Consider the following 17284-nt stretch of genomic DNA (forward strand, 5'->3'; position numbering starts at 1 on the left):
CCCAAATCTGAAATAGATACTTATAAAGGGGAAAGATGAAGGTGATGGCAGTAGTTCAACAGGAAGTGTGTGAGGATGACATTTAATTGGAATATGAGAGACTTTATTTTCAATTCTGGAAGCCCCTGGTTTCTCTTTGTCCTTGGGTTGAATGGCTTCACCTTTGTGCACCTCGTTTCTTTTTTGTTAGTTTGATCTCAACTGAAACAAAAGCCTTAAACTTGTTAGTGTGTTGGTGGTTCAGGTTGTAAGGACGTTAACACAGTGGAGCCTCAGTCCAGAGCTGGGAAATTTTATGATAAAAAAAAGAAAAAATAGTGGCAGAACAATAAGCGATTTAAAACAGCAGTATTAGATAATCTTAAATTTACCTTCATTACTAGATTCAAATGATGAATTTTGCATTATTTGTGTTTAATGAAAAACCCCCAAACCACATTGATTCTTAAATTCTCTTATTTTTAGGTTGCTGCTAACACGCCCAGTATGTATTCTCAGGAATTGTTTCAGCTTTCACAGTATCTACAGGTAGGTTTTTTCTTGACAGCATTTAGTTTGGCTAAATATTTAATCTTTGTTGAAAACACAGATCTTAGCTGTGTATGTCTTTGTTTCACTACAGAAAAGGCAGTTGAATGCTTATCATGTTCCTATTTACAAAATGCAAGTCGAACAATGTACAGCATGTTGTAACTTGACATAGTGTAGTTCTGTGGAGTTTTGGGGTTTTGCATGAACAGTAGAAACTATTGACTTTTATAAAAGAAAACATGAGAGCTTCCTGTTTTATAGAAAGCTCGCTGAATGCTGTATAGCTGCTCTTCCTGGCCTGTCTCCTCTCCTACTTTGCTGTCCCAAATTTTCTTTTGCTCACAATACTTTTGTCATCATCTGTTGCAGTGGATATACTGTGTATGTGTATAAGTTTTGGTAGAACAGAGGAAAGGCAAAGAAAAGGTCATTTCATGTCTCAAGAACTAGCTTGTTTCTGTGAACATAATTTCATAGTGTGAATATTTCTGTCTCTGTATCTATTGGAAAGTATAAAGGAGGGGACAGCGCTGGCAGCTCATCTTCCTCATTGGCATCCCCAGCCTTTCTGTGCCTGCTCCTGTGTTAATTTTAATAGGCGTGTGTTTTCCTAGGGTGTCATGTCACGGAAGGGTTAGACTGCAAAATGGCAACGCATTAAAGTGTGTGTTAATATAAGTAAAACCTTTAGAAAGGATCATAAAATCAGCTTTCTGGAAAAGATGCGAAAACATTATTACTGGTGAATTCTATCTAGGTTTAATTTATGTTTAGTTCTACTGATTTTATTTTGCCTGTTTTTGTTGGTAACGTCAATTTTTTTTGTTCACTATCAATGACGAAGCTTTTGAGACAGGTACTAACTTTATATGTATTTGCTGACATAGCAGAAAGCAGCTCAGGCAGATGATCTTTCTTGGGAAGCCAAATACTTGCTGGCCAATCTGTTCGCTCCCTGTATCCTGGAATTGTTAAAGAAGATGCTTTTCTATCTTACTGTCATAAAGCAAAAATCAAACAAAAATAGTAGTTCTTGCTTGGCATTTTTCTTTTGTGACCTGATTTGAGGGTGAACAGCTCATTCCTTGGGAGCTGCCAAACTGCCTTTTGGTGTTCGCAGTTCTGTTACTCAAATTCTTGACAAAAGTCAAAGTGTTTTTAAGTCTTGGAAAGAACAACTTGTAGTGATGTATGCTCGGCATGTGCACCATATGTGTGAAAAAATAAAGTTTTCAGGAACCTGATGTTATAGGTTAACATCTTCTAATTAAAATACCCAAATAAATGTGTGGATGGGTAACATGGGATGGGCTTATCATAGTTTTACATGTGACAACGTTTGCTGTTTACAATTCCTTTTTTTCTTGTATTTTGGTATCGCTTCTGTTGCTTCTGTTACTCTGAGTTGTCCTAGCTGAACTGACTGGTGCTCTGGTCTCTTCACAGGAAGCCTTACATCGGGAACAAATGTTGGAACAGAAGCTGGCAACCCTTCAGCGACTACTTGCTGTCACGCAAGAGGCTTCAGATACTAGTTGGCAGGTATCTGCAGCTTCCTTTTCCTTTATGGACTGAATTGCAGTGGCATATAAAGTTTAGCTATTAATTTGCAAACAATGGGGAAAAAAACAGCAGAAAGAAGCAAAATCTTAGGGTGGTTCTCTTAAACTGTGCATAAGATAATTTTTAGTTTAATGATTATGTACCAGTTTGAAATAACTATTAATATTAAGTACTCCAACAAAATGGTAGTCTTTAAAGCAGAACTCTACTGGAACTACATAAAGCGTATGTTAATACTAAGATGATACTGCCTTTTCTTCTAGGCTTTAATAGATGAAGACAGGCTGCTATCAAGGTTAGAGGTTATGGGAAATCAGTTACAGGCATGTTCAAAGGTAAGTAGTTAAAGTTGAGTGCAATGGAATGGTCTTTTGAAGTGTTTTGAAATTAGCTAGTTGTGGGAAAGCAGCTGGAACATAAACTTGCCAAAATGACCCTGTGCAATTTTGATAATCTGAATAGCATGAAAACTGTAGATCTGTTCTCTATTTCATGGAATCATTTTAAATCTAGATAAATGTCTGTTTTTCAGCATTTTTTTAGTCCAGATTGATTTCTTTTGTATATGCATGTAAACGTGTATGTAGTGAGATGCAGGAAAGTAATTTCTGTCATCAGTGAGGAGCAACCACCCTGTCCTTTTTCCAAATAGGGGTTTGAGAAAAAGCATTATCAATGTGCTGTCTGACAGCAGCATTGCTGTCAGAGTAACAGAGTACCAAGTATGTCCTGCCTTGATTGTGGTTTAGGCCACCTATGCCTGCCTTAAATTTTTATATTTATTGGTTTTGAGTTCTCTCAACTATCTGCATTATAAGAACTTTTTTTGCCGGTCCTGTTTGAGGTCTTTCAGATGGGACCTCACAGGTTTCTGGTTTGTCAAATTGTTGGTCTTCTGGGCTTGTAATTGTCTTAGCAGCATCCAAAAAACCCCCATGGTTTTTCTGTCATCAAAGCTGGTCATTGAATGTGTGCTGCCATACATACAATTAAAAACCCAACTGGTTTACACCCGGTTGTGTCAAGTATCTTTGATCACTGCTTTGTCTGTAATGTTTGTCCATCTACCAGAAATTGCTAAATGCTTTGGAATAGAATAGGTCTTATCACAATCTAATCTATTTAATCAACAAAATACTGATTTATCTTCTGTCTTTGTATCTGAATTATCTTACATATACAGAATCAAACAGAAGACAGTATACGAAAAGAGCTTATAGCATTACAAGAAGACAAACACAACTATGAGACAACAGCCAAAGAGTCCCTGAGGCGGGTCCTTCAGGAGAAAATTGAAGTGGTCAGAAAACTGTCTGAAGTGGAGGTATTAAAGATGAATGCCTAGTTTTCTGGAAATGCTGAAATATTTATAAATGTTGCTGCTTTGATCCCTATTCTGTTGCCTGTATTATGTCAGTATTTGTTGGTGTAAAATGTTGGCCCCAAGGACTTGTGGCACTTGCAGTATATTAAGTAGTAGTGTTTATTTCTCTTACTGGACAATACTTAGATTGTTAAACAGTTAATGAGAAACTATTCTTTAAACTCCTTTTTCTGCCAGGTTTTAAAGTTCAAAGTTCATGAAGCTGTCTTACAAAAGTTACTATGTGTGGGAAATAAGTGAGGGGAAAATTACATGCATGTGTTAGAAAAAATGCTATTAAACCTTGTTTAAACTGTAAAATTTATGGAAACATAAGCTTAACCACTCATACAAACGACACTTAAAAATGAGCTTTTGAGATTACACTGTGTTGAACACATTCTTCAAATTAGATTTCTGCCCCTATAATATGTCTTATTATTATTTTTTCCTTTGTTTTTTCTTTCCATTATTATTTGGTACATTTCCTTAGGTCAAGAAATATCATAAGAATTAATTTTAAGTGTAAAAAGTCTCCAGTCTCTTCATGCTTTTTTGAGAATGCAATGCATATAGTGCTGTAATGAATAACCTTACGCAATTTCAGTTAAATACTCCTTTTTATAATAGTTTTTGACAGGTTTGTTAATGGTTTGAGTTTAATCTTCTGCCGTTCTTCTCCTTTCCAACTCTATATCAAGAAACAATCTTCTGATGTACTTATCCTACTTTTTCCTATTTACTGTGACTCTTGGGGGAGAAATACTAATTTAACTTTAGTCAGAGATTTGCTTGAGTGTTTCATGCCACATACTTTTCTCTCCGCACAAAAGATTCATTAGCTCCTGATTGAGAGTTGTCCTTTAGTAATTATATAATGTAGTTTCGAATGTACTTTTTTCTAAAGGTGTTTTAGTTGTGAAGGAGAGCTAAGTCAGAGCTTGTTACCAAAAAAACCTCAACAACCCCAAACCAAAAAACATTGTATGACTGAAGAAACAAATCTCGAGCTATGAGGAGGAAACTCCGTACACCGTTAGCTGTGCTACTATTACCGCTGATGCAAACTTCAGGAGCAATCCTGGCTTCCTGAAGACCCAGCTGCCTCTTGAGTAAGGGAATCTTGGTTTAGATGCCTTTCCACATCATGGACTACAGAAAAAGATTTAGAACACTTCCTTCGAGCCACTTGGCTTTTATAATGTGTTAAATCTTCTTTTGCTGGGTGAAAGGTGTCATGAAATCAATTAATTACATTGCATTACAAAATAGTATAAAACTTCCACAGTTTGCCATAAAACCGTAGAGAATGGGAGAGATGGTTCACAGGTTTCAGCTCTTTATTCCTATCATTCACAATTAATAACCCACTGTGGGTTTTTTGGTTTGGGTTTGGTTTTTCTTTTTCCCCCGTGCATGAAGCTAATACATTTTCACATAATCTGTTTTTTTAAGTAGAACAATACAAAAATTTGTGTAGGTAGCATTTTTGCCAGGACTTGCTCTGGTTGTTTAGCTTTAATTATTAGGAACAAAGCAGTTAAATACAACTAATTACATTCATTATTGTTTGGAAAAAAATAGATCCACTTCACTGTTTGGTAGATAATTAGTCTCTTTTTTAAATTTTATTTCATAATAATTCTGTCTTACAGAGGAGTTTAAGTAATACAGAAGATGAATGTACTCACCTGAAAGAAATGAATGAGCGGACTCAGGAAGAATTAAGAGAATTAGCTAATAAGTACAATGGAGCTGTAAATGAAATTAAAGACCTTTCTGACAAGCTAAAGGTAATGACAGAACTTGATTGGACTTGTGATGATACTATAATGCATGGAACAAATGTAATTTCTCATGTAGCAATCAGATAAAGGTTAGAAAACTTCTAAAAAAGGTTAATGAAAAATTATATAATCTTTTACATACTGTTTTGTTTACATTTAATATACCTGAAACTGTCATCAGTTAGGTGAATTGCTAAAAAGGTTCCTTTACATGCAATTTGAAAAGTTACCATATTTTTGGAGCTGCAGTATATTTTAATATAAAACTATGTATGGTGTAAAAGTTTATATTCAGCTGCTTTTATATAGACAACTGTCAAACTAAACATTTTACAGTTAATGGGAATGAAGACTAGAATTAAAAATAAATTTGCGCTTCATGGTGCCTTTTTTGCCGTTAACCATTAATAGCCTACCACATAGTAGTAGTATGGCTCAGCTTCCAGGGGAAAGGAGCATGCTGTCGGGTTTGGTATTAAACTAAACGTCAAAACATACTAATATTTAAAGGTCCTTTATGCCTGAGACAGTTGTTGCATTTTTCTTGAATAAATACGGAATTTGAACTTAGGTTCTTTTGAGTCCTAGGTCAGCACCTCAGAGAGAAGATTTTTCTTTCCAAATTAAGTGCATTTGGTTTCCTAATTACGAGTTACAGTGATTATGATGAGTTTATACAGAAGGATCAAAATTGAGATTTATTACCTAGTTTTGATGGAGGACAGTCTCTGAAACTTGTTATCATGAACTTATTATTCCATCGAGTTGGTCTGTGCAATGTACTTTCAGTTCAGAGGGATGCTTGGGTTTTGATTGGTTTGAGATTCTGGGAGATGGTGGGTGTTTCTTAGTTCTTGGGCCCTGGTACTGTTCCTGTAAAATCTGGGTTCCTCAGACAAAAAGTTAGTTAAGATATTTTGAGATTCTTTCTCTCTGTTACTGTGCTTGAAGTGAAATGTAGAGAAAAATCACAGTAGAAAAATTTTGTGGTTTTTCCATTTTCTTTGTGACTAGCAAAGAAAGTTACTTACCTACATTTAATTATGCAAAAGTCAATGAGATCTGTTCCTTTACATGTTAATTTTGATTTGCTTGGGGATTTTTAAAATTTTTTTTTGAGCAGGTAGCAGAAGGAAGACAAGAAGAAATCCAACAGAAAGGACTGGCTGAGAAAAAGGAATTGCAGCATAAAATAGATGAAATGGAAGAGAGAGAGCAAGAGCTTCAAGCAAAAATAGAAGCTTTGCAGGCTGATAATGACTTCACCAATGAGCGGCTAACTGCTTTACAAGGTTAGTCACTAGTGGGGAAGAAAGTTTGATTATTTGTTTTTCTTTTAATCTGTGAAATATCTTTTTCTTGGACTTCTGTTTACAGTACGGTTAGAACATCTTCAAGAGAAAACTCTTAAAGAACACAACAGCTTAGGTAGGTGTAATCAGTTTCTTGTTTCAAGATGGTTTCCAGCTTTTCTGTTCAATTACTTTTATTGTGAAAATCTTGTAGTCGAGGTGTGTGGCAAAAGAATGATGTTTTCCAGTTATCCCAGTAGTGCTTTCTTCCTGGGATCACGTAACATGGACAGCCGTGTGGCCACGACAGAGTGCCAGCAGAGGGCGCTGCTGCTGTGGGTGCACAGGCTTCGGGTTCTCCACTCGCTTTCGAGCTCTGCTTGTGCCCCCTCAGCTCCAAGGCTTTGAAGCTTTTTATGTACATGTAAATATCCAGAAATTATATAATGTGATAGGAAGTAATTCTTTGGGTGAGAGTAACCTCTTACACATTTGAAAAAACAAGAACATGATCTGTAGTGCAGGAAAACACATTAAATTTTGCCTATTTTGTTTGATTTACTTTAGCTACTTAGAAGGAGGAGGTAGCATGAAAAGCCAGATGCATTTCACAGTGCTGTATTTATAAAGAAACAAAACCCAAAACATTTTGCTTGCTTCCAGAAATAATACCCTTTCTTAATCCTAGGCGTACAAGTTGACGACTTCATACCTAAAATTAATGGGAGCACAGAGAAAGGTAGTGTATCTTAAGGCTACCTTTTGTCTTATGATTGATGTTTGAAGTTAAACAGATTCAAAATGTTATCTAAAGTTTTACTTTAAATAATATTCTCTTAAAAAAATGAAATTGAATTTGTGACCAGCACTTTTTGCTTAGACTTTCAGTCTAGGTGTTCTTAGAAGGTTCTCAAAAACTTAACAAACCAACTTAGAAGTCGTCTTTTTCGCTTGTTTTTTATGGATTCTCACTGGAGTCAGTAAGAGCGTACTGAATGATGTCAGGCTGGTGACACAAGGCAGTGAAAAACTTGTTCTTTTCCACTTAGTTTTATTTTCCGTTGCAACACAGGCATTTTTCTAGTAAATTGGGCATGGTAAGTAAAGTCAGCAAAACTTGTTTTTTTCTAATTACAATGTATGAAAAATGTGAGTATATGAAATATAGAACTAGTGGAAACTAACTTTTTTAAATTCAGGAGTGTCTTTAGGTAAAACCAGAATAAATACAGATTGAGCTAACTGGTTATTATTTTATTCTTATAAAGACCAGTTAGCTAAAGCTTAAGTATTTTAACTGTCTTAACAAACACTTGAAGTGTTTTTAACAAAATTGTCTGATAAGAATATGCCCAATATCACATATAGCAAAGATTATTCTGATTATGATTCTAAATTCACTGAATTGTTCCATTAGCTAAGATATATTTGTCCTCTTATGTTAGTTTTAGATTTTCCCTTGATGTATCTTTCTTCAGCATTTGCTGTGTCATTGCTGGATAATGAAAGCTCTGAGGAATGGTGGTAGTATTAATTGGAAGGTTGGGACATCTATATAGAGAACTTGTCGTTTTAACTAATACAGTGATTAAGGATTACTGTATACTGTTTTGAAACAACGTTTTAAAACTCTCTGTGGTCTATTTCTTAGCTTTTTACCTTTTTTTTTCCTATTATAAATGAAGAGCTTCTTAACTAGGGAGACCAATAGCAAAGAAGTTAATCGTGGCATAACCTCATGACTAGTTCTTATTTGGAGCAGGAGGAGAGATCTGTTAAACACTAACAGGAATTGTACAAAAACCACCTCCCCTTAATATAAGTACTCCTTATCCCTTAATGTTTTAGTGTTTAAAGCACTTAGCTGTGATGCAAGCTGAGATTAGCAAGCAGGAGACCTAATGTCTGTTCCTGGTTCTCTGGGCTGCTGTACTTAGTTTTTAGATAGATTGATTCATCCTGCTAATGTGTAATTTTAGGTTGGTAATACTCTTAATGCTTGATAGAATGGTTAAGAAATAAATTTGCTTTTAATTTTTTTTTTTGTCTTCCACCCCATAGAATAATTAACTTCTTTGCAAAGTGTAACTGAGGTGCTGTATAGGGATTGTGATTCTTCATTCTAATTATGTAAAAAGTAAAAAAACCCAACAACTTTGAAGATTAGATTGTTGGAGATTTAGAAAAACTTGCCATAATGTGAACAAAAGTAGCCTAGAGCTAAACCGAAAGATTTAGGAAAAGCTTTCAAGGTTTGAGTGCAAATGCATATTGTTTTATAGAGAAGTAATTGATAACATCACACTAAATATGAGGTTTTTCTTGTAACAAACAGTTGGTTCTGTTTAAGATTCTTAATAGGAATGTCTTGTTAGTTTTTTAAATACTGCTACCTCATCAGTTTGAGTGTAGGTTGTCTGAAAAGTTATTTAAAAATGGAATTCATTATTATGTGATTATAACCAGTATCATTGTATCAAAGATACCACTTTTTTGTCAAAGTTGAAAAAGCAATCTCTTCGTGACTTATAAAAGATAAAAGTGATAAAAGTTATAAAAGTGATAAAAGAGTCAATGTCATCCGAATGTGTGCATGAAAACATAGATTACTCCATCCTCTGAGTAGCAGTAGAACTTGTGCTTAAACCTGGGAGTTTTAGGAAGCTGCCAGTTTCTTTTTCTTTGTCAATATAGACAACATATGACTGCTCATTCAAGTTGTCTTTCTGTGTGTTAGTCTGTCACCTCTTTCTGTCATGCACCTATTTTACTATTCTGTATTTTAGAATTATATTTTTCCATTATTCTGTCTGTTGTACCTCATTCTTCTGCATCTCTGCTATACCTGCTCCATCCAGATTTCTCTGGCATTTTACAGCTTGCTGGCCTGTGTTCTCTTCACAACAGTTTGTGCTTTTTTGTATCTTCCTGTCCTTTATCTAGCCCTCATATAATGGCAGATGGGCAGTAATTTTCTCTGCCAGATTTTGGATTTTGTTCTCTTGAAAGCCGCAGGAGGCAGTTATGGAGTTTGTTGGGTTATTTTGTTAGGGTTTTTTTTCCTGAGTAGTCTTGCATTATTTCAGAAGAGGTAAGAATTTAGGGTTTATCATGTAGGTTCAGCTACTTTGGCAAGAGGTCACAGATATTTTGCATAAGGAAAAGACTTCAGTGTTGAAGGCAGAAGTCAGTAATGCTATTTCCTTTTGGTGCTAAATAGTCTGTAAGGGAAGAACTAAAAAAAATTTTTAAAAATGCTGTTTGTATACAAATTTGTACATACCTTCTCCTCCATCTCACTGTCAGAAGATGGTAAAGCCATGTAAAATTAGTATGCTTTTTAAGATTCCTTTTGTCTTCCTATCTGTCAAAACTTCAGGTCAAGTCCTCTAGGTATTCTTCTAGGCATACTGCCTAGTTGCTGCAAGAATAAGGATGATACAGTACTTTTTTTCTGTGGCTGTCCATAAAATTAAGAGCTGTACTCTGAGCAAAGGAGCTAAGAACTCATGTTACAGTCTCTCTAGAGGCTTTTTTAACGAAGTATATTAAGATCGTGATGGTTGGGCGTTCATTTTCTTTCATTGCACACATGGAAATTCTGGTGCAGTAGAGGGTAACTTGCTTATTCGGCAAGCTACCAGTGATGGTTGTGTAGAATTGAGTTATTTCTGTAAGTGGTATGTTTCTCAGTGAGTTGCACCACACCTGGCTTTCATATTTGTTTTGTGAGCCATATATTACGTAAAGAAAGATACGAGAAATTGTGTGCCGTCACTTAAAGGATCATGTTAAAAGGCTAAAAAAAAATATAAAATGTTTAAATATGGAAAATAAATGTTATAGCCATGGCATTGTCTTCTAAAAGCCCCGGCCCTGTGGGCTAGAATAAAGTTTACTTTTTGGAGTAACTTTGAAATACAGTAAAGCTTAGTATTACATGCTGGATCTTAATAGCTAAGCTTCTGATATCAGAAGCTAATGCTTGAACAGTTTTGTTAGAATGTAACACATTTTGCTGGTTTATGTACTAAAAAGTAGCCTTTCCAGATTGCTAGACTCCTGAGGTCAGAGGATTTTTGAGGTCCTTTAGAAAGGAAGTGTTAGCACCTTTTTACTTGGAGATGCAAGATTCTGATGGAATGGGGAGCTGAGCAAGGTCACATAGAAGGAATTGGGTAAACCTGGGAACTGAGCCCAGTTTTAGAATCTCTGCTGTAGATTTGAAAAATCGATGTTTCTGCGCAGTAAAGCTTTGCTTAAAAAGTAAAGGGAACTATTCAGCAACACTTGAAAATTTTAAAATTTTTAAAATTTAAAGAACGTATTAGATATGAAGAATAGATGTGAAGACTAAAGAAAAACTTACTAAATGCCCTTTTAAAGGTAATAAAAAATGCAGAAGAATATAGGTTAAATACATATTTCTCATTTCTTCAATGCTTGGATTTGGCATTTGCAGTTATCCATGTCTGATGATGAATTATCAAATGGGAGAAACTAGAGGCATCAGTGCTATGGAGTTGCATGTTTCAGTAGTGTATCATCTTACATATTCTAAATTTATTGTGATTTAAATATCACGTATGTGTATTAATCTTTTTGCCAAAAATACAAAGTTGTCAATGGCAATTGAGTGGAATTCACTTGTCACCACCTAATCTGAAAGAGCAGTATGCCAAATGCAGAATGTTTGGACTTTTAATAATAGGTTCTTACTAAATTTTATTAAATAAAGTTGGTTTGATTTTTTTAAATAGCTTCTACTGAGGTAAGGGGCTTTTTATTATGCTTATGAACTGTTACCAGATTTTAGTATTTAAAAGTACCCTTTGAAAATGCAGTTAAAGTACTTCTTTCTTCTGATTAATTCAAGAGAGTAATCTGTTTTCTGCTATCACTCAGACGTAATTTCAATTACATGTCTTGTCTGCTTGCATATTAACTCAATTTCAAAAGTTCACTGTAAATACACAATTACAAATATTGTTAATATTCCTTTCAAATTTTTTTGCATCAATTTGAAAATGATAAGAAGATGTAAACTTAAGTGTTTCTTTCTTTACTAGAGCACTTTCTTTCAAAGAGTGGAGGGGACTGCACTTTTATTCATCAGTTCATAGAATGTCAGAGTGAGTACAAGAGTGTTCATCACATTTGCTTTAAAAACAGCAGAAAACCCAGAGAAGGTGGATAAAAACCAGAATTTGTCACTACTATTTAATTTTTCTGTAGTAGCAGAAATTTTCAGAGCATAGAATTGTGGCGCTGTGATGCTAAGCAGATGCCTGTAGTAGCAGTAGTAAGAGCATGTCTTTGCTCTTGCAAAGCAATGATCACATTGTCTCTTAGCAGTTAATCCATTATTGTCCTCCAACTAATGAAAGGCTGGTAATGTTGCCACATGATGTTTAAAACTGAGTGCAATTTTTCACCTGTAACGAATTCAGAAGTTGAACGCCAAACAATGTTTAAGCAGTTGTCACAGGCAGCACTAGGACAGAGATAAAGTAATGATGCCTTTTCTCCATTTCAGATATTTATAATTTATCTGACAGTTAAGAGCCTTATACATTCCTCAAATTAGTTGTTACAAAGAACAAAAATGAAAAGAAGACCTTAATTTTTATGTGGAAATCTAAGAGATAATTTTAAGAAAAATAGAACATAAATATGCATAAATATACCAATCTTTAGAAAGATGTGTTATTCTGGAAAGAGAAATGTGTTTTTCAAAGGAAATTGTTTTTGAAAATGAGTAATGAAACAGCACAGTCTGCATATCTATAATTAAAGAAAAACTTAAGATGTTAATACTTTCTGTCCACTGAGAGAAAAACATTATTAGGATGAAGAGAGAAAAGTGCTATTAAACTTCAAAGAAAACTCCTTTGTAGCATAAAGAACTAGTTTTTTACTTAAGAGTTTACAGAAGTTATGCGCCTGAATTTGAGAAGACAGAAGTATTTACAAGCAGAAACAAGGCAGTACCTTTTTTTTTTATGTTATGGACTCTTCTTTTCCCTTTTAAATTTCAGTAAGGAAGTGTGACAGACCTGTTTGATGTTATTCCTTGTGATATGGATTGCTGTGCTATAAACTGAATGACAGGATGCTGCTAATGTTTGTCTAAGAAGATTTAAACTTTGAGAAATGTGTTTTTTTAAGAGTGAATGACTAGTAGCTGTCTTCTGTCAGGCTGAAGTTTAAAATAGTTTTAAGTTTTGCTAAGATCTTGTATGAATCCTATTTATTCAGTACATAAAAATGACCTGAAATTAAATGTTTGATAAAACAGTTTGATAAAAGTATTTTTTTTGTCTAGACTGAAAATGAAGAGCACACTGAGTGATGTTCATATACAAATTGGTTGCCTGTTTTCATTCTCTGGATGTTAGCTTAACATATTTTAGCAAAACTTGTGTTAGTATCACCTCTGCAAACTAAACGTGACCAGTCTTGTCACTACTGAGAAGCAAATTGACCATCAGGATCTAGTAAAAGATTCTGATATGCGACTGAAGTAGTAATAAGTGTAAAATAAAGATCAGTTTACTTATGCCTCCCTTTCCTTGAGTGATTAAAAGCTAGAGTAAGGACAGTGTAAGGCCTCGATTGCCTTATTTTTAAAGGAAGGAATAAGAGTTCAAAGGGTTCAGTATTCTGCAATTTTTTGACAGTTTAAGTTTTCACTGCCTAACCGAGAACATAAAAAGAGATTCCAAGTCAGCAGCTTGTATTTATTCCTGGACTGAAAGTTTGCCATTCCCAAATTCAAATCTGTTTAGTCAGGACCCGCAAAATCATGAGGTTAAGCTGCAAACTGTGGGCTCTATTATTTTATTTTTTACATAAGTGCTACCCTTGAGTCCTGCTCCTGGGCTTTGCTCTCTGGGGCAGTGAGGGTTGGGAATTGATGGGGAGAAAAGTTGTAGTTCCAGCGATCGCCAGAAACCGGCGTTTTAAGACATGCAGCAAATACTGAAGTATCTAAACAGTAAAACTAAAACAGTATCATAAAGATTAGCAATCTTGAGAAAATATGTAGTTTAATAGGGGTCACTCATTGAAGTTGTGTTATGTATGGTTTACTGGTTTGTAAGAGGAGCACAGGAATTAAAACCATAAGAGAAATCTGGAAGAAAAAAAGGAGAATTTTAAACAACCATGGAATTCAGCAGGGAAAATGCACATCTCCATAATCCTGGGGAAGAAGCACTTAAATTGGGAAAGCACAAACAGAGAAATGAGGAAAAACAGCTTGAGTCAAGGTAGTTGAGTATGTAAGATAGTACAAGAAAGAAAATCAGATGATTAAACAAGCTGGTATTCTATACAAACAGTTGCCAGAGGTATAAGACAATTAAAAGTGCTTAACTGGTAAGAGCAATCAAGACCTCTCCTGGTAGTAAAGCTAGAACTTTTTTTGTTGGAGAGAAACAACAAGACACTAAAATCTAAGTTGCAGTGCTGCTTGAATGCTTAACTTGGGTAGCATTGTTTGTAAAACCTGGTTTCTGTAAGTTTTTGAAGATACTTTGATTTATTTTTTTTTTTTTAAGCAGAATGTGGCTCATGATACCATCCAGTAACCTGTCCTGATCTACAACATCTCTAAAATGTTGTGAAATCTTGCTCTGAGTGATCTGGGACGTCTGATCATTACATCCAGCTCACTTGTTGCTCGTTTCATAACATTTTGTTTTTAGCAACCAGTGGTGAATAACAGTGACATGGACAGCAAAAGTCATGGTACTGCTTTTTGATTAGTACATCATACGTTCCTACCAAAAATGATGGTGATGTATAGAGAAGTGGTGCCCTGCTAGCTTCCTGTCTTTTGTTCCAATCTAACTCTTTATTTGCATTCTTTTTTCTTTCTCATTTCCTGTTTTTTTGCATTTCTGATTCTAAATGCAAGTAAATTTTTTGCTTTTTTGCTAAGTTTTTTTTTTTGTTTTTTTTATCTCTCTAGAATGAAGTAGGTTTTGGATGGATTGAAAAGCTATTTTCAACTTTTCCATACATTTATGTCCTGTAGGTGGCAAGTAAAGTTGAAGCTGCTTAGCATCATTTTTTTCAAATGGTCTGAAATTTGTGTGTTGAGAGCTAGGTTTCCTTTCATTGGTCTTCAAAACTGGCCTCCTTCAAAAACTAATTTGATACAAAAATGTATTGGGGACATCTTAAGTAATCATTGTAATGTTAATAGATCTTAACTGTTATATTACATATATTACACAGTGATACACAACCTAAATCTAAAAGGGAGTTTGTTAATCAAAAAAATAGGCAATGCCTAAATACCGAAGAGAAAGCTGTCTTTGAACTGTATTCATCAGTGAATAATAAACATAGAGTATCTTAAAGATGAACTGGAAGTTTAACTTTAAAGCACATGGTTTCAGTGAAAATTAGTATTATTTATGATATGTATCAGTAACTCTTTGCTTTCTGTTAAATAGCGCCTGGGTAGCATGAAAGATAAAAATTATTTGTGCCAGGAATTAAAGCTAGGATTCTCATTCTAATTTATATTTTTGGTAGCCAAAAATGCACATCTTGATTCAGGAAAAATGTGAATTGATTTTTTTTTTAAAAAAAAAACACTAAGTTTGAAATATGCAGAGATCTGAAAAAGGGAGGTTTTAAAAATACAGGTACATCTGCTTTTACTTTCTGATTGTTGTTTGGATGTTGCCATTTTTAATGACTAGGGTGGTAACAGTGCAGAGTAAGATTCTATGTAGTTCAATGATACCTACATCCAGTTTTCTGTTTATTATCTAAATATACACAGACATGCTAAAATAAACAAATTTTTGTTGGCTTTGAAATATACTAATGCTAACATTCTTAAAACAGGGAGAATGCTTACTTGTTTTGTAAGTTAGGAGAGAGGTCAGCCACGAAGTGAAAAATACTGGCTTTGTCAGCTTTGGGTCCCACTGGCAAGGGGACTTGTGTGTTACTGCTGAAGTTCTTTGAAGAAATTGCGTCAAGAGGAACATTTTTGTACAAATATTGAAATTCATAATGGATGTTAGAAAACAGTAAGACACCATGGAAAAGGAAAAAAATTAGTCTGCAGGTTTTTTAGTTGTAGGAATTCAAGATTCTTAAAAGCATAAAGATCTGCTCCTAAGGTTTCAGTTTGCAAAAACATCTGGGTCAAGAAGACTAGTTTCTTTGTGTTGTGCTATAATTATTCTGGTTTTAACAGCTACTGAATTGTGAAAACTCCAAGATCCATAATGCTAAGTTTTCTTCTGTAAACTGATTGTAGAAGTGTATTTTAAGCCAACAGGCTAGCACAGATGAGGTGTTACCCCTTCAGAACAGATAGTTGATAGCTACTTTGAGTGTGTGGTTTTTGCGTTCAGCTAATTCTTTCAGACATATGGGCAGAACTCCTCAGCTGCTTTTTCTTGTTGCCTTCCTCCCTGCCCCCTTCCAGCCTCAGCTGAGTCCTGGAATAATTACGTATGAAGACTTTTTTAGGTGTTATTTTTTAGAATGGAAGAAGGCTCATGATACTTGGCTGCAGCCACTTGTCCCTCCGTGGTGCCTTCCTCGGTCAGGGCGCCGTGACTCCAGCTCTCATGAACTCGAGACCATTCTGAACTTGGGTGATGAGTGATGTCCTGCAGTTGCTTGAGACCTGAAGCCAATCCTGAAAATCCACTGTGCTGTTCAGTGCACTTCTGAAGTATTTGTAAAATGTTATAGCAGTGCAGGATAATATTTGGAGACAGAAGTAGGTGGAGGAAATATCTCTTTCAGACTGGTTTGTCTGGCTGTGGGCGAGGGAAGGGGACAGGATAAACTTTTGGCCGTGGTTCTTCAGGCCTCAGGGTTATATTTTGTCTGAAAGCTTGTCTACTATTTAGGGCTGAAAAAGATACCTCTGCTCAAATCTTGTCCTGCCACCGTCCTTAGATTGTCATGCTTACAGCAACATGCCATCAGAGGAGTACAGAGACCTGCTGATCTTCAGAAATACTTGATGCTGGAAATGCTGACTGAAGCTCACTTTTTTTTTTTTTTTTTTTTTTTTAATTAAAATTTTGAAAACAATCTCCTGCCATCCAGCTTCCTTAATCTGAACTCTCCTGTATGTGCTGGTCATCCAGTTTTCTCTGTGTCTCAGTTACCTGTTAATAGCACATGGGATAACCAGCACACTCAGTTCCGTGGCTGATTGGCAGGGATCCAGCAGGGAGAGCACAGAGTAGAGACGGAGGCAGCTTCCAGCCTGGTCTTTCAGTTGTTGTTAACAGCTTTCAACATTGTCTAAATTTCAAGATCTACTGCATAGAAATGGATGATGTGATCTGTAAGATACGTGACCCTTGATAATTTTGCATGGTGGCATTGCTAGCCCATACTTCAGGAATTAGCAATAATGAAAATCTCCTCTGAAAAATAAATGAATTACTAGTTCAGTAGTTCTTTAAGTGCCTTTGGTTAATCCAAACCTTTCTTCCCTTGGTCTTACTGTTTGCCTTCGTGTCCTAGCTGAAATTAGGATGAAGTTAGCAATTTAGTTTCAAATTCCGTGTTTTAGGATTTTATTCACCTGACATATATGGGTAGGCTTTCCTATGAATGCTATGTGTAAACTCATTTTTTTGTGACCCTGAATGGTATGATGCATGCACAATTTTATGGAAGTTTGTGTAGCGCTCTAAAAGTTGCAAGCTAAGAAACGCTATTTCTGTGTACCTTTTCATAGGTACTATTAAAGC

At 35.2% G+C, this 17284-nt stretch overlaps 1 protein-coding gene across 32 annotated transcripts in view; it reads left to right on the top strand.

Annotated features, from left to right (window-relative positions):
* SLMAP (sarcolemma associated protein) overlaps positions 1-17284 on the top strand; it is an 87715-nt gene that overhangs the window by 45136 nt on the left and 25295 nt on the right. For 6 of the 32 annotated variants that reach the window (XM_080384987.1, XM_080384965.1, XM_080384966.1 and 3 more), the window contains exons 6-14: positions 466-528; positions 1978-2073; positions 2358-2429; positions 3278-3418; positions 5113-5250; positions 6368-6536; positions 6622-6672; positions 7225-7275; positions 11606-11668. In XM_080384987.1, coding sequence (XP_080241113.1) covers positions 466-528; positions 1978-2073; positions 2358-2429; positions 3278-3418; positions 5113-5250; positions 6368-6536; positions 6622-6672; positions 7225-7275; positions 11606-11668 — 844 coding nt within the window. Of the gene's footprint in view, positions 1-465; positions 529-1977; positions 2074-2357; positions 2430-3277; positions 3419-5112; positions 5251-6367; positions 6537-6621; positions 6673-7224; positions 7276-11605; positions 11669-14147; positions 14289-17284 lie in introns of those variants that run through there. The other 26 variants (XM_080384969.1, XM_080384980.1, XM_080384971.1 and 23 more) reach the window with 8 other exon arrangements.

The sequence above is a fragment of the Falco punctatus genome, assembly GCF_963210335.1.
Source record: "Falco punctatus genome assembly, chromosome: 4".
Classification (NCBI taxonomy): Eukaryota; Metazoa; Chordata; class Aves; order Falconiformes; family Falconidae; genus Falco; species Falco punctatus.